The 25932-nt window shown below is 38.6% G+C and overlaps 3 protein-coding genes and 1 long non-coding RNA gene across 6 annotated transcripts; 2 read left to right on the top strand and 2 right to left on the bottom strand.

The window, feature by feature from the left end:
• The first annotated feature begins 512 nt into the window (after positions 1-512).
• On the top strand, positions 513-2356 carry LOC130985142 (putative F-box/LRR-repeat protein 23). Of its 2 annotated transcripts, XM_057907943.1 has the most exons (3): positions 514-1048; positions 1532-2063; positions 2147-2356. In XM_057907943.1, exons 1-2 carry the CDS (start codon positions 615-617, stop codon positions 2037-2039), a joined length of 942 nt encoding a protein of 313 aa, XP_057763926.1. In that variant the 5' UTR covers positions 514-614; the 3' UTR covers positions 2040-2063; positions 2147-2356. The 2 variants fall into 2 exon arrangements, with proteins under 2 accessions (XP_057763927.1, XP_057763926.1); XM_057907944.1 differs by having other exon boundaries at positions 513-1048; positions 1532-2356.
• A 729-nt stretch (positions 2357-3085) lies between these two features.
• Positions 3086-4367, bottom strand: LOC131024789 (cytosolic Fe-S cluster assembly factor NBP35-like). Its single transcript, XM_057954326.1, has 3 exons — positions 4028-4367; positions 3343-3473; positions 3086-3283 (listed from the first exon to the last, which is right to left on the bottom strand). The coding sequence occupies exons 1-3, from the start codon at positions 4365-4367 to the stop codon at positions 3086-3088; spliced, it is 669 nt and encodes a 222-aa protein (XP_057810309.1).
• Positions 4368-7378: 3011 nt separating this feature from the next.
• Positions 7379-8384, top strand: LOC130985144 (uncharacterized). Of its 2 annotated transcripts, none has more exons than XR_009088902.1 (2): positions 7379-8049; positions 8138-8384. It is a non-coding gene; the product is annotated as an uncharacterized LOC130985144 (long non-coding RNA). The 2 variants fall into 2 exon arrangements; XR_009088903.1 differs by having other exon boundaries at positions 8122-8384.
• Positions 8385-18451: 10067 nt separating this feature from the next.
• LOC130985137 (F-box protein SKIP19-like) lies at positions 18452-22634 on the bottom strand. The gene is made up of 4 exons (XM_057907940.1): positions 22043-22634; positions 20542-20673; positions 18727-19423; positions 18452-18644 (listed from the first exon to the last, which is right to left on the bottom strand). The coding sequence occupies exons 1-3, from the start codon at positions 22534-22536 to the stop codon at positions 18754-18756; spliced, it is 1296 nt and encodes a 431-aa protein (XP_057763923.1). The 5' UTR covers positions 22537-22634; the 3' UTR covers positions 18452-18644; positions 18727-18753.
• Positions 22635-25932: the final 3298 nt, after the last annotated feature.

Below are 25932 nucleotides of genomic sequence, written 5' to 3'. Positions count from 1 at the left end.
ATAATTCAGTCTCTTATCTTTTGAGAGTCCCGCTCCCACTACCTTCATATATCTATATAGACATTTCTCGATTAATTTTATTTGAATTATTATTTACATATTTTAATTATATATTTAGTTTAAAATTTATATTTTAATTACGTAACATAATAAAATAAAATCACTTTAAATTCTAAATAATAACAAAAATTACTACATTAATAAAAATTTGCTAGGAGTGATTCAACCAAACAATATAATTTTTTTTGAATTAACAAAGCAATATATTTATCATACACAAATATTCATGTGCAATCGATTGCATCGTACAACTGATTTTCAAAATAACACTACTTTATTCGATAAATGACACTTGAATATTAGTGTCATTTGTAGTAGTTGCACAGGAGAGCGCCTCTTTATTATAATATGCACATTCCAAAGGAAAAGCCAAAACAAAAAAAATTGGGAAACACTCATATTCAGCTGGAAACAAGAAATTAAAGGAATGGGACCCGCGAAAAAAAGATAGAAACTGAATTTTTTTTTCCCGTTTTGCGCCTAAATATTAATCCAAATAAACAAACCTTTTTCAAATTCCTCTCCTCCTTCGCATTCTGCTGTTTCCAATCGCCATGGAAAGAAGGAAATGCAGAAAAATTCCTCTCCTTCGCGTTATGCGGTTTCCAACCGCCAAGGAAAGAAGGAAAAGCAGAAACCGAAAACGGCGGCTTCAAAGAAAAACTCCGGCGCCAGCTGCTTCATCCTCGGCCTCTCCGCCGCCGTGGATCGAACTTCCAGAAGATGTAACGGTCAACATTCTGCAGAGGTTGGGCGCGGAGGGGATGCTAAGCGCGGAACTAGTGTGTAGTAGCTGGTGGAAGGTTTGCAAGGATCCCGCCATGTGGCGAGTGATCGATTTGTGCAATCCTGATCCTGGGGCTACGAATTTGAGAAGGAAGTATACCGCCATGTGCCGCCGCGCAGTGGATCGGAGCCAGGGGCAATTGGTCGACCTCACCATGGACTCCTTCGGCAACGGGCACCTGATAAAATACGTCGCCCATCGGTAGATATTACTGCGCTCTTGATTTAATTTACTTGAAGAATGATGATTCATCGTAGTTAAACGAGTTATATTTGAGACATCACTCTTCATGGATCATATGATATGATGTTATAGTTTAATTTGGCATGTGAATTGTGAAAGGCCTTTGCTATTCGCTTTGCTAGAAATGCAGATAGTGTTGACAGTGGAGGGGAGTGAGCTACTGAAAAATCAAAAAATTTTACTAACTCCTTCCACAAAAAAATAGGCCTAGTAAGAGATGACACAGTTTTAAGTAAAATGATTATTGCATTATGATTGAGAAAAGGGTACATGTTTGTGATAATATGCTCCTTTTACAGTTCTAATTTGTACAGCTTCCTTTGAAATCATGTTGGATGAAAGCATTAATACATGTTTGTGATAATATGCTCCTTTTACATCTGAATCATTTTCTAGCAAAAAACAATCACTTATCTAGTCTAATCTTGTGCTCTTTGACAGATCACGAGATCTCAAACGTCTTAAACTCGTATCTTGCATTCACATAGCTGGATGTCTTTTAGTCCAAGCAGTTGAAAAACTTGGACAGTTGGAAGAATTGCATCTTAACACGAGCACATGGATTTCTGCTCACCACATTGAAGCTATTGGCAATGCTTGCCCAAAGTTGAAATCATTCTCGTTTAGCGAAGATGGTTCGTGGTGTCAGCTTCCGCCATATTTAGAAAATGGTGGTATTGATGACAAATCTGATTGGAATCGTTATGCTCGAGCAATAGGAAAATGCATGCCTAATTTGCATCACCTTCAACTTTGTTCATGTCTGATGCAAAATGAAGGACTTGCAGCCATCCTTGATGGCTGTCCACGCCTCGAATCACTGGACATCCGGCAATGCTTTGGTCTCGATCTTGAAGGGGATTTAGGGAAAAGATGCCGTGAGCAGATAAAAGATATGAGACTCACTGACGGGCCTGGGTTGTTCAACTTCGTCTATGACTATTTGTGAGCTAGGAAAGGGTCACAGCAGAGGGTAAAGGTTTCTTGACCTTTCTTCTATCGATTTATGGTTTAAGATATATGGCCAAATAATACTCCTCACCAATTCTTTTGTAGGTTTTTGTGTTGGTAGTTGATTTCAAGTGGTTATGGCAGCATTTTGGGACTTCCAATCTATGTCTAGTGAGATATGAATGGTAGTAGCTATGTACATCTTATGACTCTGCCCATGTTTTAGTAGCTGAACTAACTCCATGCATAAGAATATTTCTATATATGATCGTGGTGTTCTTCACCGTTTATATATGGTTTAAATCTTGATGATTCTGGCTTTTGTTGTTCCTTTTAGTTGTTATGCATACATCAACCTATCTTTCAAGCACCTATTCGAATGGCTTCTCTGTCTACAGATAGTTAATTCAATTGATTTTGGAATTTCAGGATGTAGGTGTGAGATTATGTTCAAGGGTTATGTGCCAAAAAAATTACTCCCTCCGTCCCGGCCAAGACGCTACATTTGCTTCTCGGCACGGGATTTAAGGAGTTGTAGATTAATATTTTAAGCATGTAATAATAAAGTGATAAAGTAGGAGAGAGAAAGTAATAAAGTGATAAAGTAAGAAAGAGAATGTAATAAAGTGATAAAGTAGATGAGAGAAGGTAATAAAAAAATATTTAGGGGGGTGTATTCGTTGTGGATTTCCACAGACTTTAAAAAGTCCATGGAATTTAAATTCCATGGAATTCACATAGATTCCAAACGACTTTCAAAGAATTCGTGGTTGGATTTCGCACTGATTTTCACTGAATTTTGAAGACTTTACGGGATAATTTTGGAATTGAATTCCTTGAAACCAGCGCCCGCGGAGTCCCAGCACCTCTGGAAACCCAGCAACCGCTGGGTTCCCAGAAAGACTAAACCCAGCGAGCGCTGATTTTATGCATTGCCACAACCAAATTTAGTATCCCAGAAAATAGTATCAAACACTTCACTAAAAGCAACCAAATTTAGCATTTCTGGGACTTTCTCTCTCATGTATTGAAGAACCCACTCCGTCATGTCTTTTTGTTCACCAGCTTTAGGAATTTGAGATCTGACATGGGTTGGCATAGACCACTCATGTTCTCGACAACTCCGAGAACCTGCAACCCAACCTTCTTACAGAAACTCACTTCTTTCCTTACATCAATAAGAGACACCTGCTGAGGAGTAGTAACTATTATGGCTCCATCTATTCCAGTTGCTTGGAGAAACTGAACGATAGAAATATGCTCGTCTGAGGACCACATATATCAATATCAAGAAGGCCCACCTGGAAACCCATAGCTGCCAGGGCAAAAGATAATTGAGCTGAACCTGTACTCTTCCCAACACCACCCTTTCCAGACAAGACTAGTATTTTGTGTTTAACTGTTGCCATTCTTTCAACGATAGTGACCAAGTCTGCAAAGAAAAATAGCCAGATGTTACAGTGCTAGCATAAGAATGCAATCTGTTGAATGTAACCACAAATCAATAAGCACTTATACCTCGACAACAATAAAAAAGACGAGTCTAAATAATTTTAGAGATGATTTACATCAATTCTATGCAAGATGCCATGAATTAGTCCACAAAAAACAGAGCACCATACTTCACTTCCAATAAAGATACAACAACCGATCAAGTACAACAGATAAAACAATTATCAACAAGATCAAGATCAACAGAAATAACAAAATCCCAGTTGCAACATAAACAACGTGGTAGCTGGACACATTGGATCAATATCTCCTATGCAAATTCATTAACTAAACATATCATTCAGCTTCTTCTATAATAGCATAGTCTGGAAACACCTAAATTAGCTCTACAAAAGTCATAATTCAGTAAAATTCTGGTAGTAGCTTCGATCCTCTCAGACATGAGAGATCATTAATCTGCAGAGCAGGGTAGCATTGCTGAAGAATGCAATTTCGCAAGCAACGAATAACTACTCCATCCTCATCTAATCACACAGTAACAATTATACCACAATTTTTGAATCTCGATTAAGTTCGGCGATTTAGGCATCGAGTTTATCGGGGTCTGATTATTCGCCGGAGAAAGGGTGAAGGACGCAGACAGCGCCGGAGAACCCGATCCAGGGAGGGAAGAAGAGTAAGTAGAGGAAGAATTTGAAGTGGAGCCATTGAAATTCTCGACTTCCACGACGGGAAAAGTTCTTCTAGAAGCTGATCCGGCGCCGATCGAGCTGTCTCTGCCATTAATGGAACCTTTAGGAGAGTAAAACTCTTCGCTCTCATCATCCTTACTCGAAATAACTTCGGCACTGTTACCAAAGTTTTGCCGCTGCATGTTCAGCGGCGGCAAAGGGCGGAGCTCCGGCAAGTCCAATTTCCGCGGATTAGCAGCATTACTGAAGTTGATTGTAGCTGCGGTGGCGGGGGCGGGGGCATGTGAATTGACCAAAGTGCCCAGGTAGAGGAACTCCGCTCTGGATTGTGAAGGTCTCTGGAGCTTCGGAATATGGTGCCGATTCGGAGCCTGATTGAACGAAACCACTCTGCTGGTATCGGAGTTTTGGGGTTTCGATTGATCGAAGGAGGACGATCGGCGGGAGGCAGTGCGGTGGCGGAGGTGGAGGAAGACGGCGAGAGAAACGACGGTGATGGCGGCGATGAGGGTTTGGGGGTGGAGGCTAAGGAGCGGAGGGTGAAGGGTAAGAAGAGGAGAAGGCGGAGGGAGGGCGCTGGAAACTCTCAATGATTGCTGAGTTCCAGCGCTCGCTGGCTTCTTGGCCGCGGGCGCTGGAACTCAGCGCTCGCTTAAAACTTCATGGATTTCAATTCTCGTGGTTCTTGGCCGGATTTTGTCGTGTGTATTTTTTGGATGAAATCCATGAAAGTCATTCCGGATTTTAAGTCAATGGAATAACGAATACACCTAGATTTGTATGGATTTTAAAAAGTTTGGAACGAATACACCCAGATTTATATGGACTTTTAAAAGTCTGGAACGAATACACCCAAATTTCTGCAGACTTTTAAAAGTCTTGAACGAATACACCCAGACTTTTAAAATCCATAGAAATCCATCAAATTCCAGAACGAATACACCCCCTTAATTAGTATTAATTAAGTGTTTAAAATTTCTTATTTTTGCCAAATATAGAAATGTAGCATCTTGGACGGAACGGAGGGAGTATTATATTGAGTTATTAGTGTTTAAAATGCATAAATTTTAACAATAGCCCGTGCTTAGAAGCGACTAATCAGATGCCCTTTCGCGTGGTTTTTAACTTTTTATACTTTATGGTCCGTTATTTTGATTATAATTTATTGAAAAAAAAAAGATGAATAAAAAAAATGTCACAACAATCTTTTTTTATCATGTATTTAAAAGGATAAAAAAATATTGAAAAATGTTTTCATACTTCTATCATGGTGTAATATTATCCAATATTGAAGAGAATATTAAGAGCTGCCGATAAAATGTTTCACCATGTTTGAATAAAATTTTCAATCGTAGTAAACATTGGAAAATGATGAAAACTTGATGAAAATATATTTTTTCTCTTCTTTTCCATCGAAGTAAGCACACTATTAAGCGGTAAATTTTTTATACATATCATGACTTTTTTCCTATATGTTTTTTCAAAATTTATTCATTTCTATTTTATACTTACTTTAAAACTTAAATTATTTTTTCATTGTACATCTTTATCTATTATAATCATTTTTTTAAAACCATGAAATACCAAGTTTGTATCAATTACATTTTTTTAATCATAAATTATCAAGTTTGTATTACTTTAAAATTCAAATTATTTTTGCGTTATCAAAGAATTAATTACATCTATTTTATTTTATAAATTAGCCTGCTATACATGTAAAGAGTGATGCTTAAATTTTAATCCCCACCATCTAGGGATGAGCATTTGATCGATTCTAAAATCCAATTAACCAAATCTATATATTATATAAAAAGCCAGTTTAACAGAATCTAACCTACCGTCATTTTTTAACAGAATATTCCACAAGTTTAAGTCTGTTTGTTTAGATCGTTAACAGATTCAACAAATGCAACAAATTAAATATATTATATTTTTTGTAATGCATATCCAATAAACCACGATCATTAATGGAGTTCAGTTACGTATCACGTACAAAAAAAACTAACCTATAATTGTTTATAAATACCAAATTTATTTACCGCTTCACACTAATCTCTGCACTTCATTTCTGAAAAATCACGTTTCGAAGCAAATCACTTTCGGTGTTCTCAAGATCACAGATTGCTTCAATAAGTCGATGCTCTCAAAGCATAGCAGTCGAAAAAATTCAAAAATTCACAAATCCCCAGGATCACAGCTTCTATGTAGTTAAAATTCGTGGATGAAGAAGGAGAAGGAAAAATGGAATGTTTAAAGACATAAATGAGTTACCCAACTGCTGTTTGGAATGCCGCACAGAGGAGCCGAGGCGAAGCCACAGAGAGTGATAGGCGAGAGAGACAAAGTGAAAGAAAGGCGGAGATAGCGAGGGAAAAAGGGCATGTGTCGTGCTGCGGCCAGGGGCGGAGCTAGGGGTGGGGCAGGGGGGTCACTGGGCCCCCCTGGGATTTTAAAAAATAGTAGGGGTATTTTCATAATTTTATATTAAAAATAAAAAATATATAATTTTGTCTGCATTATTATTATGTTGAGCTATTTTAAATTGTAATTGGTATGCAATATTTAGAGTTAAGACGTTTTGAAGAAGTGAACACATAATTAATTTATATATATCATGATTGGATTGGATTCTAGAGATTTATTTTTTTAATTTGATATTGAAAGTTACTTTGTCTTACAAAGTTTTATGAGATTTTTGCAAATAAAATCACAAACTATTTCAAATTTGTAATTTTAATGTGACTTTTGACTGTGGCGAATTAAATCACTATTTTTTCAATTTTTTCAATTACATCCCCTATTTTTTTTTTCGATCGTCAGAGTGTTGAATTGCAGCTTACGTGGATTAGTAAAGACGACGTCGTTTTTGTGAGGCCTAGACGACGTCGTTTCGTACAATTTCAATTATTTTTTTTTTTCAAATTAGAAAGAGACTGTATCTTGTATTTGCACCATAATTTTCAATATGTAGTAATTTTATTGCAAAATACATCGTAACATGAATATTACATGGAGAAATAATTCACACAAACTTCAAGTCAACAATTCGACAATCGAAAAAATTGGGGGATGGAATTGCAAAAATTAAAAAAGATGAGTGATTTACTTCGCTACACTTTCAAAGTTACGTTAAAAAAATTTTGGACCCCCCTGAATCAAAAGTCTGGCTCCGCCCCTGGCTGTGGCTACTGCCACAGACGGCGGGGCGGGGTGGTCCGTGCGGCGGCGAGTGATAGGCGGATAGAGCGAAGGTTTTTTTTTTGTGAGACAGAGACGGCGAGCGATGACTATAAGTTTTTCACAGTGGTGGCTACCGGATCTTTTCTCCTTACTGCTGCTCTCCTCGGTGCAGAAAGAAGAAAACGACTTGGGATGATGAAACCCCAGCGGCGCTTGATTAATTGGGATGGGTGAAATATGTTTAGGGCTTTCATTATTTTACTTTTTATACTATTTGGATTTAAGTACTCCGTGTTAGGGAATTTTTGTGTAATTTAAACTTGAGAGAAAATATGTGCGGATGACATCCAGTGTACCACAAATTGTGTCCCACTCCATGTCCCACAAGCAAAACTACGTAGTTTTGATTAGTTTTGATTATAACTAAAGATCATACGTATATATCTGTATAAGAAATCTCAGCTCGGCTCATCGGCTTGAAGATCTTCTCTTTTCCTTGATAGATATGCTTCCTCCGTATCTCAAGGAAAGTTTCCAAATTTCTGCCGAAAATTATCTAGCCATGGAAATTAGATATTTTTTCGCCCAGTTCATACGTTCTCCTGCTCAAATCCAAAATTCAAACTTCAATCTGGTTCTACTCTTTTCTCTCGCCATCCGGAGACGACAATCGAAATCACGCCGGTGAGTTTCGATGTATTTTTATTGGTTGATTTTGACATTCGCATTTTTATTTCTGAACCTAATTGTAATTAGTCAATTTTTTTGCAAGAACCCAATTCGAATTATCGGTGAAATGAAGAATGACGACAACATTGGCTTTCGATTTTTTTTATCAGACATCAGTAGAGAAGCACTTTTTATAGTAATTAGAGTCTGTGATTAATCAAGATTCAGCCTTTCTGCTGCATTACATTTGAGTGATGAGACCTTGAATGAGATGAGTTGATCTTGTATTTACAGATTACAGAAACTCTGAAACTTCTACTAACATTAAGAAAGCCTCAACCTTTTTGTGGTGGAATAGTGTTCTGATTATTCTGTTTGGACATGCCTAGCATTATGTGAATCCATCAAATGACCTTAAATTCAACTCCAAACCTGAAGTGATTCGGTATCTCAAGAATGCTGAGAAAGATGTCAAACTCAGGAGCTGAATAAGGTAGAAACTAGCTCGAACCCTTCTGGAAAAATAGTAACTCACTTCTAATCCCCCATCATCAGAGCATTCCACACTACAATCATGAGATTTATACCACTCTTGTTCAAAGATTTTGTATACCTCAGGCGTATAAATACCTGCTGCCTGCTTTAAAATCTGAACCGGATACATCAAATGTGAAACACTTGTACTTGCATCAAATGAGTCCGGCATGAGCATCGAGGAAGTGATGGAGGAGTGCAAGCTCTTCTACTTCGCCGGCCAGGAGACCACGTCGTCTCTGCTCGTTTGGACAATGATCCTTTTAAGCAAGTACGACGACTGGCAAGCCCGTGCCAGGGACGAGGTTCTACAAGTTTTCGGGAGAGGGAAGCCCGACTACCAAGAGCTAAACCATGTCAAAACGGTGAGTTACAAACTTTTTAAAACAACTTATAAATTATTTAGGAGCTTGTAAGCTTTTTCGAAGTGTTTAGCAAAAAAAATATATCTTAAACAACTTATAAACTTTAAATAAGTTTCAAGAGCTTATAAGCTGTCCAAAAAATAAGTTCAAATGTCCAACTTATTTTTTACTCCCTCCGTCCTAATAATAACTGTTGGTTATCCTTGACATCATCTAATGATACGCAGCGGAATATACATTCAAGGATTAGATCTAGATTTACAAATGCATCATGTGTAGAGATAGGCACACAACGAAAAGAATAACTTACTCGTTGTGCGGTATGCGTGCGTCTCGATTCTTGCCGTGAATCCACTACTAAGGTATCCACGTGTATGTCGATTCGATGCAGGAACAATTCCAAGTGCACGATTCAATCTTCGACAGCTAGGAAATCTCCGATTGAAACTATAGTGCTCTCTTAGTGTTTTGCAAGCCAAAGCTCCTTTCTTGTAAGACTAAGACTCATACTTATAAGCCAAAAGGATTGGCTTACCTTGTAAGCCAAAGAGTTGTCTTACTAAGGAAGTCAATCCAACTCCAATTAATAGGTCCAATAGTTCAACTAATTCCCAATTAATTAAGTGTTATTAGAATATATCAAATATATCCTAATCTAGTCCATAATATCTTTCAAAAATATATAAGGTCGTGTTTGGTCAAAAATATTTTTGGGTGGGATTACTCGCATAATATACGCCTAAAAAGTAAAAACCCTAAATTAGGCCTAAATTGCGCTTTAGATACAATGCATAATTGCATATAAGTCTTTAAGAAAAGATAGTATCTCTTGATTTCTTTTAGATTAGATATATCTTATTCAAAAAACATTATCTTTTATTTCAAATACATGGTCAATTAATGATACATATACTGATCCTTGTTGGGAATAAAGAATTTGTTTAAAATTGTAAAATATACGATGATAATAAATAAATAAAAAAATCTAAACCAAGGATATAAAATTTAATATTATTCCATACAAGCCTGCAAAATATTTCTTTACCATATTTTGCTGTTACAGACTAAGATATGTAATATGGAGTAATATATATTACTTTATTTCTTTGATTAGTGTTGAATTCGTTTTGAATTTTTTATGTTCTTTTGGAGATCGGGTGGCGGATCCAAGATTTTTAAATTGTGGATACCAAAGAATAATCTCATAAATAATTTCTTTATCTTCTAATGGTACACTAGTGTTATTTGAACCAGTCAAATTCATGACATTTTCTTAAGCTTGAGCCTTGAGGTGACTCATTTGTAGGAGAATCACTCTCTTGAGATTTCATTTTCTTGAAAATAAATTGTGGGTTATTTGTCATTCCTTTTAATTTTTTTGATTGGGTATTTCACTATTTATTCCTATATTCAATACAAATAGTTCTAAAAGAAATCTAAAATTATTAACAATCATGAACAAGTTTGCATTTATAGAATAGTGTATAATAGTAATAACTAAATACGTGTAATAATTAAATTCATAGACTATAAAGCAAACAATTTAAGTAATCCCATTTTAAGAAAATAACACTAAATCATCATTAATTATTAAATGACGATTTTATATAATAAAAGAAAAGAAAAAACCTAAAAAAACCCTTGAAAGCACAGAAAGAGCAGACTAAGGGCCGAGCCTCATTAAAACCTTTTCACGGAAAACCCAGTGGGAAAAACCGTGAAAAGGAAAAAGATTACTCGTCTAAACACAAGACGAAAGTAGGGAAGAGCGGAAGGAGATACAACTCCGAGATTCAGAATATCAACGAAAAAATCAACTGAATCCCCTAAAGAAAACGTCCCCGATAAACAGAGACAAAAACCAACGGAGTCCGACCAGTAGCGTCCTCTAGCCGAGCGTACACAAACCCGGAAGCACTCTACCGACACTCCATCCCTCACCAAACCAGGGCAGCACAAGCTCAACTTCATCCATCGCCTCAAAACCCACGCCTCCATCAGCGCAAGAACCAACGTTTCTGACGCAGATGGCTATGCGAAGCCATGTCAAGTCGAACCGTAGCCCTAATCTCATCAATCTCGTGCGGCCACCACCCTTCCGAACGTTGTTGGTTAGCCATTATATCTGCCGCCTTGTTTCCTTCTCTAAAGATGTGAGAAACCTGCAGCGAGAAAGCATCTAACATCTTTAAAATCCTATTCCATGCCGCCTTAAAACGCCAAGGCACATTCAAAGAACGAGAATTAAGAATGGATATCACGTAGGTGGAATCGGCTTCAATCCAAAGCTTGTGCCAACCACGATTGTGAGCAATTTGAATCGCCGAGATAACAGCCAGGAGTTCCGCTTCAAAGGCAAAACCCGAGCCACCTTTGAAGTGAAAACAACCACGCACCACATTCCAGTTATCTCTAAACACCCCACCTGCAGCAATAATGCCCGGAGCTCCCGTCGCCGAGCCATCAGTATTCACTTTGATCCACGGCGCCACCGGTGGCCACCAATGCACCTCCACAAACTCCGGAGGAGGAGCACTCCTGGTAGTAACACCCACTGCCCGGAGAATCAGATAATCCGACCAAGAATTCCACATGTATCCTAATTTAGCAAAGTTATCATCAATCTCTTTGAAAGCAACTTTCACAGTGTGGATGACACGACTTGCTTCGAACTTTTGATTATCAAAGATACAATTGTTTCTCTGCATCCAGATGGCCCAGATGACCGTGATGATACCCGCTTTCCAGAAATTACCGGTGAGGGGACTAAGTTTATACTGCCAAGCTGCCACCAAAAAACTATGAATATCATTCTCTTGCAACCCTTGCGTGAAATTAAACCACCCAAGAAACGTAGCCCAAATATTCTTCACGCGTTCACAATTCCAGAAAAGGTGATTCTGAGACTCACTTCCTTTTAAGCAAAGCAAACAGACGTTAGGCGTGATCATACCGTAGCGGATAAGGCGATCATAAGTCGGCACTCTATTATGAAGAAGACGCCAACAGATCAAAGAACGTCGAATCGGAATAAAAGATTCCCAAAGCCAAGAACCCCAAGACACCTTCGGAAAATGATGACAATGCTTGTTGAAGGCCAGCGCAGTAGTGACATTTCCGTGCAACGATGGTTTCCAGAAACGCACATCTCCCTCAGTACCAAGAGGAGTGAGTAAAATATCACACACTATCTCAGGAAAAGCATTAATAAAGGCTTGCGTGAAATGCCAGACCCCATTGTAGAAATAATCAGCCACCGATTGAGTAAGAAACGGAAGCATGAAATGCGGAATACCGCATTTATTCATAAGATTATACCCAAGCCAGTCGTCATACCAGAACGAAGTAGAAGCCCCGTCACCAATATACGAGTATGAATCCGCCACCAAACCATCAATTTCCTCGCGTAAGCTCATCCAGATAGAAGAAGCAGCCACCATAGATTTACTACGCCCAAAACGATCGAGATATCTATCTCTAATCAAATCATATCCGAACTCACGCCCACCAATCACCTTCCACGCCATTTTCATGAGATAGCTCTTATTCATGAGCTCGAACGACCTTACCCCGAGACCGCCCTCCTCCTTAATCGAGCAGACCCTCTTCCAACTCACAGAACAAGATGGCGTCTGCTTGATGTTGCCAGTCCAAAGGAAATTACGGCAGCACGCATCGAGCTCCTTAATAAGAGCAGTCGGCCATCTATAAACCATCATGGAGTGCGTCAGGGAGCTTTGGATAACCGACCTGATCAGGCAAATCCTCCCAGCCATCGACAAGTGTAATCCATTCCATCTCGCGAACTTGTTGATCACACGATCATGTATCGGTCGAAGATATGAGGCATGCACACGACCCTTAAAGATAGGAACCCCAAGGTAAGTAATCGGAAAGTTGCCCTGAGAAAATCTCAATATGCTCCGAATAGCCCTGCAGGTTTGAGAAGGAACTTTGCTAGTAAAAAAAATTTGCGACTTATCCGGGCTCACAATTTGATCAGAAATTTGACCATAATATTCCATAATTTTCTGAATGGTATGAGCATTCATGACCGTGGCGTGACAGAAAACCAGAATATCATCCGCATATAACAGATGAGTGGGAAAATTAATTCCCTGTCTCATTTGCATCGGGGTAAGGGTGCCCGCGCTAACAGAATTTGCAAAGAGCCTACCAAGAACATCCTCGGCGATTCCAAAAAGAATCGGAGAAAGAGGATCGCCCTGACGAACACCCCTTGAACACGCAAAATAACCTTTAAGCTGACCATTGTACAGAATAGAAATCCTAGCCGAGTGAAGCAGAATCTCAATCCAACTAATGAACTTTGAATCATAGCCAGCAACACGAAGAACGTTAAGCAGGAAATCCCAGCTAAGAGTATCAAAAGCTTTTTTGATGTCAATCTTGCAAGCCATGTTTTGACCACGGCTCGTACGATGCATACAGTTCACGCCTTCCGACCCAATCAGAATAGAATCGTGAATGGAACGGCCGCTAATAAAACCAAACTGATGACGGGAAACATAAACAGCAGCAACCTGGCTCAGTCTAGACGCCAACACCTTAGTAATAATCTTGTAAAGAAAGTTGGACAAAACAATCGGTCTCAGATCCGAGACCGAATTGACGACATCTTTCTTAGGTATCAACACCAAGGTATTAGAATTGCAGCCTTGAGGAAGATAAGAATTCCTGAAAAAGGCTTGAACAGCACACCAAATATCCACTTTAATAATCGACCAACAATGATGAAAGAACTTACCCGAGAAACCATCAGGCCCAGGCGAGCTGTTTGGCTCCATCTGAAAAACCGCAGCAGAAATTTCCTCTTCATCCGGCAAACGAATGAGCAAATTATTATAACGATCTTCGACCATCTCCTCAATAACCGCCTCTACCGCCGTAATATCAGTATTAGTATGACTGCTAGTCGAAAACAAAGAAGAGAAGAAATCCACGATATGATCCCCAATAACCTTCTGATCGTAATTCATATCTCCATTGATCTCCATGTGAGAAACGATGTGAGGTTTACGACGAAACCTAAGCATCGCATGAAAGAACTTCGTGTTCCTGTCTCCATCTTGAAGCCAAGACACCCTGCTTTTTTATTGTAAAAGCGAGCTCTGCCTGGAAAGCACAACGTTGATCTTAGCTTGGGCTTCCACTTCTTTATCAAAGAGATCCTCCGTGTAACCATCCCGGGCAATCTGATCTTGAATCTCCAAAAGCTCTTGTTGAGTATTCATGATACAAGAATCAACATTTCCAAAAACATTCCGATTCCACGCGCGAAGAACCTGCCGAAGACGCTTTAATTTATGCATAACTTTAAAAATCGGGCAGCTAATCTCGGTATCCATCTGCCAGGACCCTTCCACCGTATGGAAAAAATCCGGATGTAAGGTCCACATATTAAGGAACTTAAAGAAACGATGGCGAGGAGGAGCATCCACCATGCAATGAAGAACAAGCGGAGAATGATCCGAGGTAATACGTGGAAGAGCTTTAACAAAAACCGAACTCCAGAGATTTGCAAAAGAGTCAGCATTAATCGCTCTATCCAGACGAGACTCCACATGGGTAGGCATAAATCTACGACCAGACCACGTGTAATGCAGACCAACCGTAGGCGCCTCAATGAAACCGGTGGCTTCAATGAAATCACAGAACTCCGCACAAGCAGTAGAGTTAGGCATACAGTCACTACTTCTTTCATGGGCGCCTTTCACCGCATTAAAATCGCCAATAAAGACAACATTACCATCAATATGATCCAGAAGATCCAACCACAAACGCCGTCTGCCAGCATACGTGTTAACGCCATGCACCACCGCGATTTTAAAATTCCACGTCAACCATCTGCAGTTCATGATAACCACCTGCTCCGAGGAGAAAATCACATCATGAGTAACAGAAGGATGAGAAAAAACCCAAATATTCGAACTCATGTTGTCTCTTGAATTTTGAAAACAAGGAATAAGATTCAGAGAACGCCAAAATCTAGAATAAGTCTTCTTGAGATTCGTCTTAGGCTCAATAATCCCAACAATAACAGGGGAGAAGGAGTCGCAATGCTCCTTTAAAACTCGTTTGGACTCGTCCGTAAGGCCCCGGACATTCCATACGAGGACATTCATCATAAAGACTGAGAATTCGTGTTCGGGTTTTCACCCGATTCCACTTCGGCTGCCCAACTCTTGGCCGCCACATTATTCAGGGCTCTATCATTCTTCGAGCTCCCAGACGTAATAATGAAATCTCTAGGTTTATCTCCTGCTTCCCAAGCTTTGTAAAGTTTATTTTTGATGAAATCTTCAGCCTGTTGATTAGGTTGCTGGTTAGGTTGCTGCTCCACCGACTTCCGGAGACGACTCTTGATACTATCTTCCCCACGAATCATCGGTTTGTTTGTCGCCAAATCTTTCGGCGGTCTCCCCCTTTTTTTCACCTGCGCCTCCGCCTCACAATTGCTGAAAGTTTCCACTATCCGCTGAGCTTTGATAGCGCTTTCCATCATCCTTTCCTGTTTCTCACAATTTTTATCCCGATTTACCGAACTTTCAAAAATGACGATCTGTAGTGAATCTTCTTCAGCCCGTGTCTTGCCACCATCCGACTGCCCATCAGACTCCTCTCCCAAATCTATCTCTTCCGAAACCGGCACTGTGATCGCCTGTAAGATATCCGGACCCGACGTCAATCTGTCTCCATTGACATCCTCAAAATCAACATTTCTATCAGTTAAAGCCAACGACTGATTGTGGTTATTAGTTCCCCGCGGTGTCTGAATCTGCTCTTCTTCAACAGCAACCTGTTCCCAAACCCCCAACTGATTTAGAGTCTGCTCTTCTTCGACAGCCACCTGTTCCAAAACCCCAAACTGATTTTCAGTGATAATCTGCGGTCTGTGAGCTTGGGCAGTCCTATTCTGGTCCCAAGATTTTGGGTTCCAGTTAGGTGCCCTAACCTCCTTGGCAGCTCCCTTATTAATTATTTCCTTGTCTTTACCCAGCGACATATCTTTGGCCTTCCCATTCCTGCTGTCCTCCTTGTATTTGTTCTTCATTCTATTGCAGTTATCAATAGAATGTCCAGTGATCTTACACTTAGAGCAGAAGGCCGGTAGTTGTTCGAATTCAAATTCGACGTGAAAGGAACGTTCTTCCCCGTCAACCAGCAAAGCCTCCGGAAGAGGACGCGAGAGATCAATTTCCAACAAAATTCGAGCATAATGTCCAGCAGCACCACGTGCAGAAGCCCCATCAACTTTAATAGGCGATCCCATCGCCCTTCCAATACCCGTAATGACATCCAGAGTCCAAAATTCTAAGGGCAAATAATAAATGCGCAGCCAAACTTCACAAAGTGAGGAAATTTCTTTATAGGGGTCGAAGAATCTCACCCATTCGCGTAACCGCATGGTTCCGAAAGGTAACTCCCAAGAAGTGCTTTTCTGAACTAACGCCTTGTCTTCAGCGGTATTAAATTTAATAGTGTAGAAGCTCTTTCCCATGGGGATGATTTGCCAATCATTGTCAATATTCCAAGCCACCTGAAGATCACGTTTAAGATCCGTGAGAAGACGCGGCTTCTCTCCTTTCCTAAGAAGAAGACGACCAATTAAAGCATGCTCAAATTGGTTTATTTTGGGCAACAGATGCTCTTTTGGCACCCTAAGCATGGGTATTTCACCCGAGAAATCCGGTTGCAGCGAAGTGAATCGATGAACAAGCACATCCGGCGTACGTTCAATTTGTCTGGGTCTCCTCAGAAGCGAAGCAAAAGAAGTGGTGCTCGGCCGGTGAAGCTCCGTCGCCGAGGCCTTCTTAGTATTGTCTTCCTTGATCAAATCCGGAACCTTAGTATTGGATGTAGTGAATTTTTGATCCTGTGAATTTCCAGAAGCTGTACCAGCAAAAGACGTTGGCGTAGATTCCTCAGCCACACCCTTTAAAGATTCAGCATCAATTTTCTCTTTGTCGTGACATTCTCCATGGCTATGACGTTGAGTAGAGAAATTATTGGAAACTTGCGGCAGATTCAGCCCTGCCTTATCAACCATAATCGGCAACTGTTGTTGGTTGATTTGCATCGTTGGCGTCGGAGGCTTGCTCGGCGACGGTGGCGGCATCGGTTGGTTGACGTTCGACGGCGTGCCGGCGATCTCAGCAAAGAACTGCATTTTCCTGAAGCATTGGGAGATCCCTTAAAGATGAAAGCAGAACCTGAATATGCGAAGTGGTTGTTGGCCGGTGTGGAGTCGCGGCCGGCCGGAGCGACCTTCGTGGCAGGCCTAGCGGCGTGGTGTCGCCGCTGACCGGAGCGAGGGTCCAGCGGGCAGTCTGCAGCAGCTGCGGAGTCGGCAGATCGCCTTAGGTACAGCAAAGATCTCTTCTTCAGCGGCAGTCGGCAGCAGCTGCGGAGCTTCTTCAGCGGCAGCGGCGGGAGCGGACCAAGCGACGGCGACGGTAGAAGATGATCCCCTTCCTCTCTCAGATCACCAGATCGCCTTAGGTACAGCGGGAGCGGATCTGTATAGGCGACGGGAGACTGGAGCGGCGACGGGCTGGGTGTTTGCCGGAGGGGAATCGCGTTCAGCCGGAGCGAGATTCGTGACTGCGCTTGCTGCGGAAAGGCGCGAGCGGCGGAGGTGCGTGACTGCTAGGTGCGCCTTGTGGGGTGGCGGGCCGCCTAGCGGCGTTCGTCTCCGCTGACCGGAGCCGGGGTCCAGCGGGCTGCCGGCAGCAGCGAGCGGCCTGATGCGGCGCAAGATTTGGGAGAGAAGTCAAACACGCGTGCTTCTGACTAAATCGTATCTAAAAATATAATAAAAGTAAAAGACTTCATTTAATATAACAATTTTGGACTCTTCAAAGTCCAAACAACATTATTATTAAGAGTTATATTTAAATAGCTCAAAACTAAATAAAAAAATCTTTAATTTAGCATCCCCTGTTGAATATTTTTTTGTGAATAAAGTTAATGAATTTTTTAAAAGAATTTAAAAGGAAAAAGAAAAGAGAGAAAAAAATGGTGGAAAAACTTGAGAGTAGAAAGAATTGAGCGATAAAAAAAAAGATCTTTTTCGATGCTCCTATTATATATAGAATTGGTTAGAATCGATCAAATGCTCACCCCTCGACGATGGGGATTAAATTTTAATCATCACTCTATAGACAGAGAAGCCATTCGAATAGGTGCTTGAAAGATGGGTTGATCATAAATTAAACTTATTATAAAATTGTTAGAGACATAAAATTTATGTAATTTTAAACAACTTGTAAAATTCGTGAAAAAATAAAAATGACCTCAAAATTCGTATATTTTGACACTAATAATCCAATATAATATTAATAGTAGTACATCAAAATTTGCACATAACCCTTCAACATAATCTCACACCTGCATCCTGAAATTCCAAAATCATTAACTATAAAAATATTTTATTAGAAGTTATTCGAATAGTGCTTGAAAGATAGGTTGATATATAACAACAAAAATGAAGAACAAAAGCAAGAATCATCAAACATTTAAACCATATATAAACGGTGAAGGACATAGCGATTAAATATTCTTATGCATACAGTTAGGTGAAATTCCAAAAATGTATGTTGCTACTACCATTGGTATCTCGCCAGAGATAGATTGAAAGTCCCAAAAATGCAGCCATAACCACTTGAAATCAACTAGCAACACAAAAACCTGCAAAAAAATAGGTGAGGAGTATTATTTGGCCATGTATCTTAAACCATAAATCAATAAAACGAAATTAAGAAAGCTTTACCCTCTCTGCTACGATCCTGTTCCTAGCTCAGAAGTAGTCGTAGTCGAAAATCCCAGGTCCGTCATCGTTGAAGGATTCATAGCCAAGAGGATTAGTGAAGTCGTCGTAAGATTCATAATCTAAATCTTCATAATAGTTACAGTAATCATAGTCGCCGTAACATTCATAATCCGATTCAGATAGTTCCTCAACAAGCCATGATACATCACTAACCGAGTCATTAGGGAGTCTCAGATCTTTTATCTGCTCACGGCATCTTTTCCCTAAATCCCCTCTAAGATCGAGACCAAAGCATTGCCGGATGTCAAGTGATTCAAGGCGTGGACAGCCATCAAGGATGGCTTCAAGTCCTTCATTTCGCATATCATGTGCAAAAAGTTGAAGATGATGCAAATTAGGCATGCATTTTCCGATTGCTCTAGCATTAACATTCCGATCAAATCCTTCAATAATATCATCATCATCATCATCTTCCAAATCTGGCGGATGCGGGTACTTTGAACCACGTTCGTTATATGAGAATGATTTCAACTTAGGGCAAGAATTGCCAATAGCTTCAATCTGGTCAGGTGAAATCCATGGGAGCATAGTAAGGTGTAATTCTTCTAACTGTTCAAATTTTTCAATCGCTTGAACTAAAGGACCTTCAGACATCTGATGGCAAAATACAAGTTTAAGACGTTTGAGATTTCGTGATCTGCCAAACAGCACAAGATTAGACCAGATATTGATTTTTTTTAAGCCAGAAAATGATTCAGATGTAAAAGGAGCATATTATCACAACAAGTATTAATGCTTTCATCCAACAGGATTACAAAGGAAGTTGTACAAATTAGAAAATGTTCAATCAAGCACAATATCCTCTTCTTTTGATGACTAACAAGATTTATTGCCTTAGTGATATTAAAATGAGAAATAAGCCTCTCAGCACATGTTTTACTGAATTTATGTTGGAGGTGTTTGGAACACAGGTAAATACAACTTCAAAAACCAACCAAAAAGGTTCCAGACCAACAAAATATCATTAAGAGAGATTGCAACTTCAAGTCACAAATGCTAAAAGGCGCCTTCAGAATACTTGCAAGAGGTTCTTTCTTTTTCAAAGCAACGGCGAAACAAAAAAAAAGGGCGAAAATTCTAATAGAAAGAAAAAACTTTTTGATTTTTTAGTAGCTCATTCACCTCCACTGTCAACACTCTATCTCCATTTCTAACAAAGTGAATAGCAGAGGCCTTTCACAATTCACAGAGCAAATACAACATGCCAAATTTCATGTCCAAGGTAGAGTTTAAAACTAGTCGAGCCGAATACTAGACGAGCTCAAGCTCGGCTAGTATGATGCTCGATAATGTCATATTCGAGTTTGAGCTCAAGCTTGGCTCATATTCATATAAATAGTGTTCGAGCTTTCAGCTCCAGCTCATAAAAGGCTTGTGCAGTGGCTTGATTCAATCAAAAGAATCCAAAAATGTAGTAAACTGCCAAATTTGACAACGGCTTGTTTGCTATCAAACGATTTTTTTCCGAGCCAGTCTCTCTTGCGAGTAGCTCTGTTATTTACAAAGCTAGTCCAAGCCAACCACCGCCAAATTTGAGCTTTGAACCATAACAAGACTCAATTTTTCGATAATTAAAAAACAAAAAACAAATGATAAAAAAAATAAGATAATCAACGCGCAGTTCAACTACTCAAGCAGCATTATAAAACTATAACATCATATCACATACGTGAACAGTGATGCCTCAAATATAACTCATTTAACAACAATGAATCATCATTCTTCAAGTAATATCAAGAGCGGAGTAATATTTACCGATCGGCGATGTAGTTTATCAGTTCCCCGTCGCCGAAGTATTCAATGGTGAGGTCGACCAATTGCCCTTGGCTCCGATCCACTGCGTGGCGGCACATGGCAATGTAATCCTCGTTTGAGATTTTGCGATATCTGAATGCAAGATACAAATTTAAGACGTTTGAGATTTCGTGAAAGGAGCATATTATCACAAACATGTATTTACGCTTTCATCCAACATGATTACAAAGGAATTAGGAAATGTTCAATGAAGCACAACATCCTCTTCTTTTGTACAAATAAGCCTATCAGCGCATGTTTTTAGCACTCAATAAGAGAGATTGTAACTTTGAGTCACAATTGCTAAAAGAAGGAGCCTTTCAAATACTTGCAAGAAGTTCTTTCTTGTTCAAAGCAACGACGAAACAAAACAGGGCGAAAATTCTGAGAGAAAGATAGAAGTAGAACTTTTTGAATTTTCAGTAGCTCACTCCCCTCCAATGTTAATACTCTATATCCATTTCTAACCAAGCAAATAGCAAAGGCCTTTCACAATTCAAAAAGCAAATGCAATATGCCAAATCTCATGTCCAAGGTAGAGTCGTAACCTAGGCAAGCTCGAGCTCAGCTAGTATGATACTCGATAATGTCATATTAGAGTTTGAGCTCAAGCTTGAATCATATTCGTATAAATGGTGTTCAAGCTCATAAAAGGCTAGTGCAATGGCTTGATTTGAACAAACGAATCCGAACAAGTAGTAAACCGCAAGGCTTGAGACCGGCTCCTTTACTAATTACTATCGAACGAGCTTTTTCCGAGCCGAGTCTCTCTTGCAAGTAGCACTGTTCATTTACAGAACTAGTCCAAGGCAGGCACTGCCAAATTTGAGCTTTGAACGAAACAACTCAATTTTCCAATCACTCAAAAAGAAGGAGCCTTTTGAATACTTGGAAGAAGTTCTTTCTTGTTCAAAGCAACGACGAAACAAAAAAGGGTGAAAATTCTGAGAGAGAGATAGAACTTTTTGATTTTTCAGTAGCTCACTATCCTCTAGTGTTAACACTCTATCTCCATTACTAACTAAGAGAATAGCAAAGACCTTTCACAATTCACAAAGCAAATGCAACATGCCAAATCGCATGTCCACGGTAGAGTTGCAAACTAGCCGAGCCGAATACTAGACGAGCTCGAGCTCAGCTAGTATGATACTCGATAATGCCATATTCGAGTTTGAGCTCAAGCTTATATTCATATAAATAGTGTTCGAGCTCTCAGCTCGAGCTCATAAAAGGCTTGTGCAGTGGCTTGATTCGAACAAACGAATCCGAACATGCAGTACACCGAGGCTTGAGATAATCGAACGATTTTTCTTCCGATCGTACGAGTAGGAGTAGCTCTGAACCAAAAATAATAATAAAAAAATATGATAATGAACGCGCATTTCAACAACAACACAAGCAGCATTATAAAACTATAACATCATATCATATCCACGAACATCAAGAGCGCAGTAATATTTACCGATCGGCGACGTAGTTTATCAGTTCGTCGTTGCCGAAGGGGTCAATGGCGAGGTCGACCAATTGCCTCTGGTTCCAATCGACTTCGGGGCGGCACATGGACATGGCAGTGTACGTATCGATCATACGAGGGTAGTGCAAAACGATCACTCGCCACATGGCGGGATCCTTGCAAACTTTCCACCAGGTACTACACACTCGCTGCGCGCTCCTCAGCATCCCCACCGCGCCCAACCTCTGCAGAATGTTGGCCGTTACATCTCCGGGAAGTTCGATCCACGGCGGCGAAGGGGCCGAGGACGAAGCAGCTGGCGCCGGCGCCGGAGTTTTCTTTGGAACCCACTGTTTTCGGATTCTGCTTTTCCTGTTGGCCGTTACATCTCCGGGAAGTTCGATCCACGGCGGCGGAGGGGCCGAGGATGAAGCAGCTGGCGCCGGCGCCGGAGTTTTCTTTGGAACCCACTGTTTTAGGTTTCTGCTTTTCCTCCTTCCCATGGCGATTGAAAACGCAGAATAATGGTAAGGAGAGGATTTTGAAAAGGTTTGTTTATTTGGGTGAATATTTAGGGGCAAAGTATTTTGGGCCGTGTACGGCCCATTTTTTTTTTTTTGGATGGAATTAGTCGCATAATATAAGCCCATAAACACTAAAATTTTGCCTAGATTGCATTAGATACTACCATGAATAGAGATCAATCAATACGATCACCTACCTACCGTGGGCATTCATAACATGCCCATCATGATGTGATAATTATAATTATAGTAAAATAATTTTAATTAGAGTAAAATTTATTAATTCTCTTTTCTAATTAAAATTGTCACATCAGTGGTGAGCACGTTATGCTTGCCCACAGTGGATAGGTGATCGGTTCTGAGAGATCAATTATCGTCTCTCTATTTCAAATACATGATCCTCAGTTCTTGTATTTTAGATTTATCAGATTCTAAAGAACATATCTTTTGTTTCAAATACATGATCAACAAATGATACGCATACTGATCCTTGTTGGGAATAAAGAATTTGGTCTATAATTGCAAAATATACCATAATCAAAAAAGATATTTTCAAAGCCTAAGTATAAATTTACTAGTATTCCGCACAAGCCTTAAAAATATTTAATTATTAGTATATTTTGCAGTTATAGACTATAATATATTAATATATTTTAATTGTTTCTTTGATTGATGATGAATCCAATTTGATTTTGGTGAAACGAGAAACCAACACCTAAACTAGAAAGCAGTAAACGACACCGGATTTACGTGGTTCGGTCGAGAAGACCTACGTCCACGGGGTGTTGGGGATTTTTTCACTATACTTGGAGAGAATTACATTTTACAAGAGATGAATGAATAATGAGATGAATGAATAATGTGAGATGATCCCCTTCTAACCCACTATTAAGTCTCTATTTATAAGCATGTAAATAAGCCTTAGGGCCTCAAGCCCATTCCCTAAGATAATTGGGCCTAAGCCCCTTTAATACATTGACCTTAGTCCGAGTCGCCTATGCTTGCTTGACTACGCCGGAAGCTCTATTATTTCTTTTATTACCCCAAGTCTTCAATTAAACCTGCACTGGTTAGCTTAATAATAATAATACTCCCTCCGTCCACGAAATGAGTACCCATATTTCCTTTTTCGTCCGTCCACGAAATGAGTACCCATTTCCCTTTTTGGCAAGTGTACCCCACACATCTCTTTAATTAATACACTAAAAAAGTGGGACCCTTAAACTATTCACACTACACTCCATACATTTCTTAAAGTGGTAATATATAAAAGTACCCATATTTCTCAACTTATATTTACACTATACCCACTTTTTGTAGAAGATTCACTCCATATCCATCTTAATATTTTATTATTTTTTTGTACACAAAGTTGATTCCCCAATTTCTATGCATGTCATAGTTTTATGTGCATGAACTGACACAAAGTGATTTTCCTTAGAGTGAAGAGGTGGGTAGTTCATTTTGGCATTATTATGTCTTAATTTGAATATTTATGAATATCTTGAGTCCATAATTCAAAATTGGAAAATTTTCTGGGTTTGTTTCTACACACAAATTCTTAGAGTGTTAATTATTTTATTTCCCCCCCCCCCCCAAAAAAAAAATACTACTTTGTGTTGAAATTGCGCAATTTGTTGCAAAGGAATTTTAAGGAGTTTTTGCGCAATTAATTTCAAACACTTGTAATGGGATTTAAGAACAAATTGCGCAAATATTATTATCAATTAAATGGTGTTCAGTTTTTAAATTGCGCATAGTCTATGAATTTGCACATACACTATTGAATTTGCGCATAGTGCAGAAATTCATTTATAATTTGAAAATTGTGTAATTTGAGAATTGTGTAATTTGTTTATTCGTTTATATATTTTTTTTATCTTTCTGAAAATTGTGTAATTTGAGTAATGATAAAATATTCAATATGCGTAGCAAATTAAATATCATGAAATTAGCTTTAATTTTATATATAATAGGTATAAAATAGATTAAAGATAAAATAGATATTGAAATTTAAAGTTTCAAACTAAATTATTTGTTTCTCTCTCATCTCTCCATTTTACTTATTTTTCTTAAATTTCATTTGATAATAATAATAATAATATGTAACGCTGAATTTATCAAATAATTTTTAATTATTTAATAATTATAATTATCATTACACTTTATATAAAATTGTAAATTTATTTTTTTAAATTTAAATTTTTATTGTGTAATTGATGTTGATTATTATATTTTAAATTATTTAATCATTTGATGTTGATTATTATATTTTATTTTTAAAATATACTACTATTTAGCATTTGCTTATAATTTGCGCATCTCGTACTGTATGAATTTGCGCATACTATAGTGTATGAATTTGCGCATAGTATATCAATTGTACATAGTTTATGAATTGCACATAGGTGTTTCTAATTGGCGCATAGGTATTTCTAATTTGCACATAGTAATTGCATAAAGCATAAATTAAGCATAGTAATTGCATTGTTTCGCATAGTAATTGTATTGTTTAAATTTGCGCATTGTTTGAATTATTTCTTGCGCATAGTATTTCAATTTGCGCATAATGTATCTATATTCGTATTTTATTTATTTTTTATTTAAAATTGTTATTGAATTACTTTTGTCTTGTAACAGGGGGCTCATACTCTTTTGAGACCGAGCACTAAATAATGTTTCTTATTTATTTATACATTTCTAATCAATTTTTACATTTAAAAATTATTAAATAATCATATAAATTTATAGATAAATTATATACGATTAAATAATGTATAAAACTATTAGATGAATCCAACATATCTATTTAATTATAAATCCTACATATCCATTTGATTACCAGAGCCATTATATAACTACATTAGTACGTGGCATCGTATAATCACTCAATTCTAATTTTCCTCAATTTTCATTCATTCTTATTTATTTATACATTTAAAAACTATGAAATAATCATATAAATTTATAGATAAATTCTATACTATTAAATAATCGTATAAAACTATTAGATAAAGTCTGTACTATTAAATAATCGTATAAAACTATTAGATAAATCCAACATATTCATCTAATTATAAATCCTACATATCAATTTGATTATCGGAACCATTATATAACTCACGGCCTTCTATTTTTCCAGCCAAATTAAAAAACATTAGCACTTCGAGGGTGCATTCGTCTGTTTTCAAACGCATGAAATCCCTCTTAACCTCATACCAACTTTTCTTATATATATAAACTCAATGACCAACAAGAACTCATCATGTCTCACAATTCATCTTTTTTTCACCCCAAAAATTTAACTTAATAAAATGATGGCATTCAGAATAGGAATCCTTATACCCACTTAATTGAGATTTTTCCAAGTGTGAC

The sequence above is a fragment of the Salvia miltiorrhiza genome, chromosome 5, assembly GCF_028751815.1.
Source record: "Salvia miltiorrhiza cultivar Shanhuang (shh) chromosome 5, IMPLAD_Smil_shh, whole genome shotgun sequence".
NCBI classification, from domain to species: Eukaryota; Viridiplantae; Streptophyta; class Magnoliopsida; order Lamiales; family Lamiaceae; genus Salvia; species Salvia miltiorrhiza.
The sequence above is the reverse complement of the archived record's forward strand: the minus strand, read 5'-3'. Positions and strand labels throughout refer to the sequence as shown.

Excerpts from the sequence above, each read along its gene's own strand:
- LOC130985142 (XM_057907944.1), top strand. The coding sequence starts at position 615 with ATGGAAAGAAGGAAATGCAGAAAAATTCCTCTCCTTCGCGTTATGCGG. Across the intron at positions 1,049-1,531 it reads ATAAAATACGTCGCCCATCG|ATCACGAGATCTCAAACGTC; the intron begins GTAGATATTACT and ends GCTCTTTGACAG.
- LOC130985137 (XM_057907940.1), bottom strand. The coding sequence starts at position 22,536 with ATGGGAAGGAGGAAAAGCAGAAACCTAAAACAGTGGGTTCCAAAGAAA. Across the intron at positions 20,674-22,042 it reads ATAAACTACGTCGCCGATCG|ATATCGCAAAATCTCAAACG; the intron begins GTAAATATTACT and ends TCTTGCATTCAG. Across the intron at positions 19,424-20,541 it reads ATAAACTACATCGCCGATCG|ATCACGAAATCTCAAACGTC; the intron begins GTAAATATTACT and ends GCTGTTTGGCAG.
- LOC131024789 (XM_057954326.1), bottom strand. The coding sequence starts at position 4,367 with ATGCAGCGGCAAAACTTTGGTAACAGTGCCGAAGTTATTTCGAGTAAG. Across the intron at positions 3,474-4,027 it reads ATTGTGGTATAATTGTTACT|ACTTGGTCACTATCGTTGAA; the intron begins GTGTGATTAGAT and ends TTTTCTTTGCAG. Across the intron at positions 3,284-3,342 it reads TGGCAGCTATGGGTTTCCAG|TTTCTCCAAGCAACTGGAAT; the intron begins GTGGGCCTTCTT and ends TCTATCGTTCAG.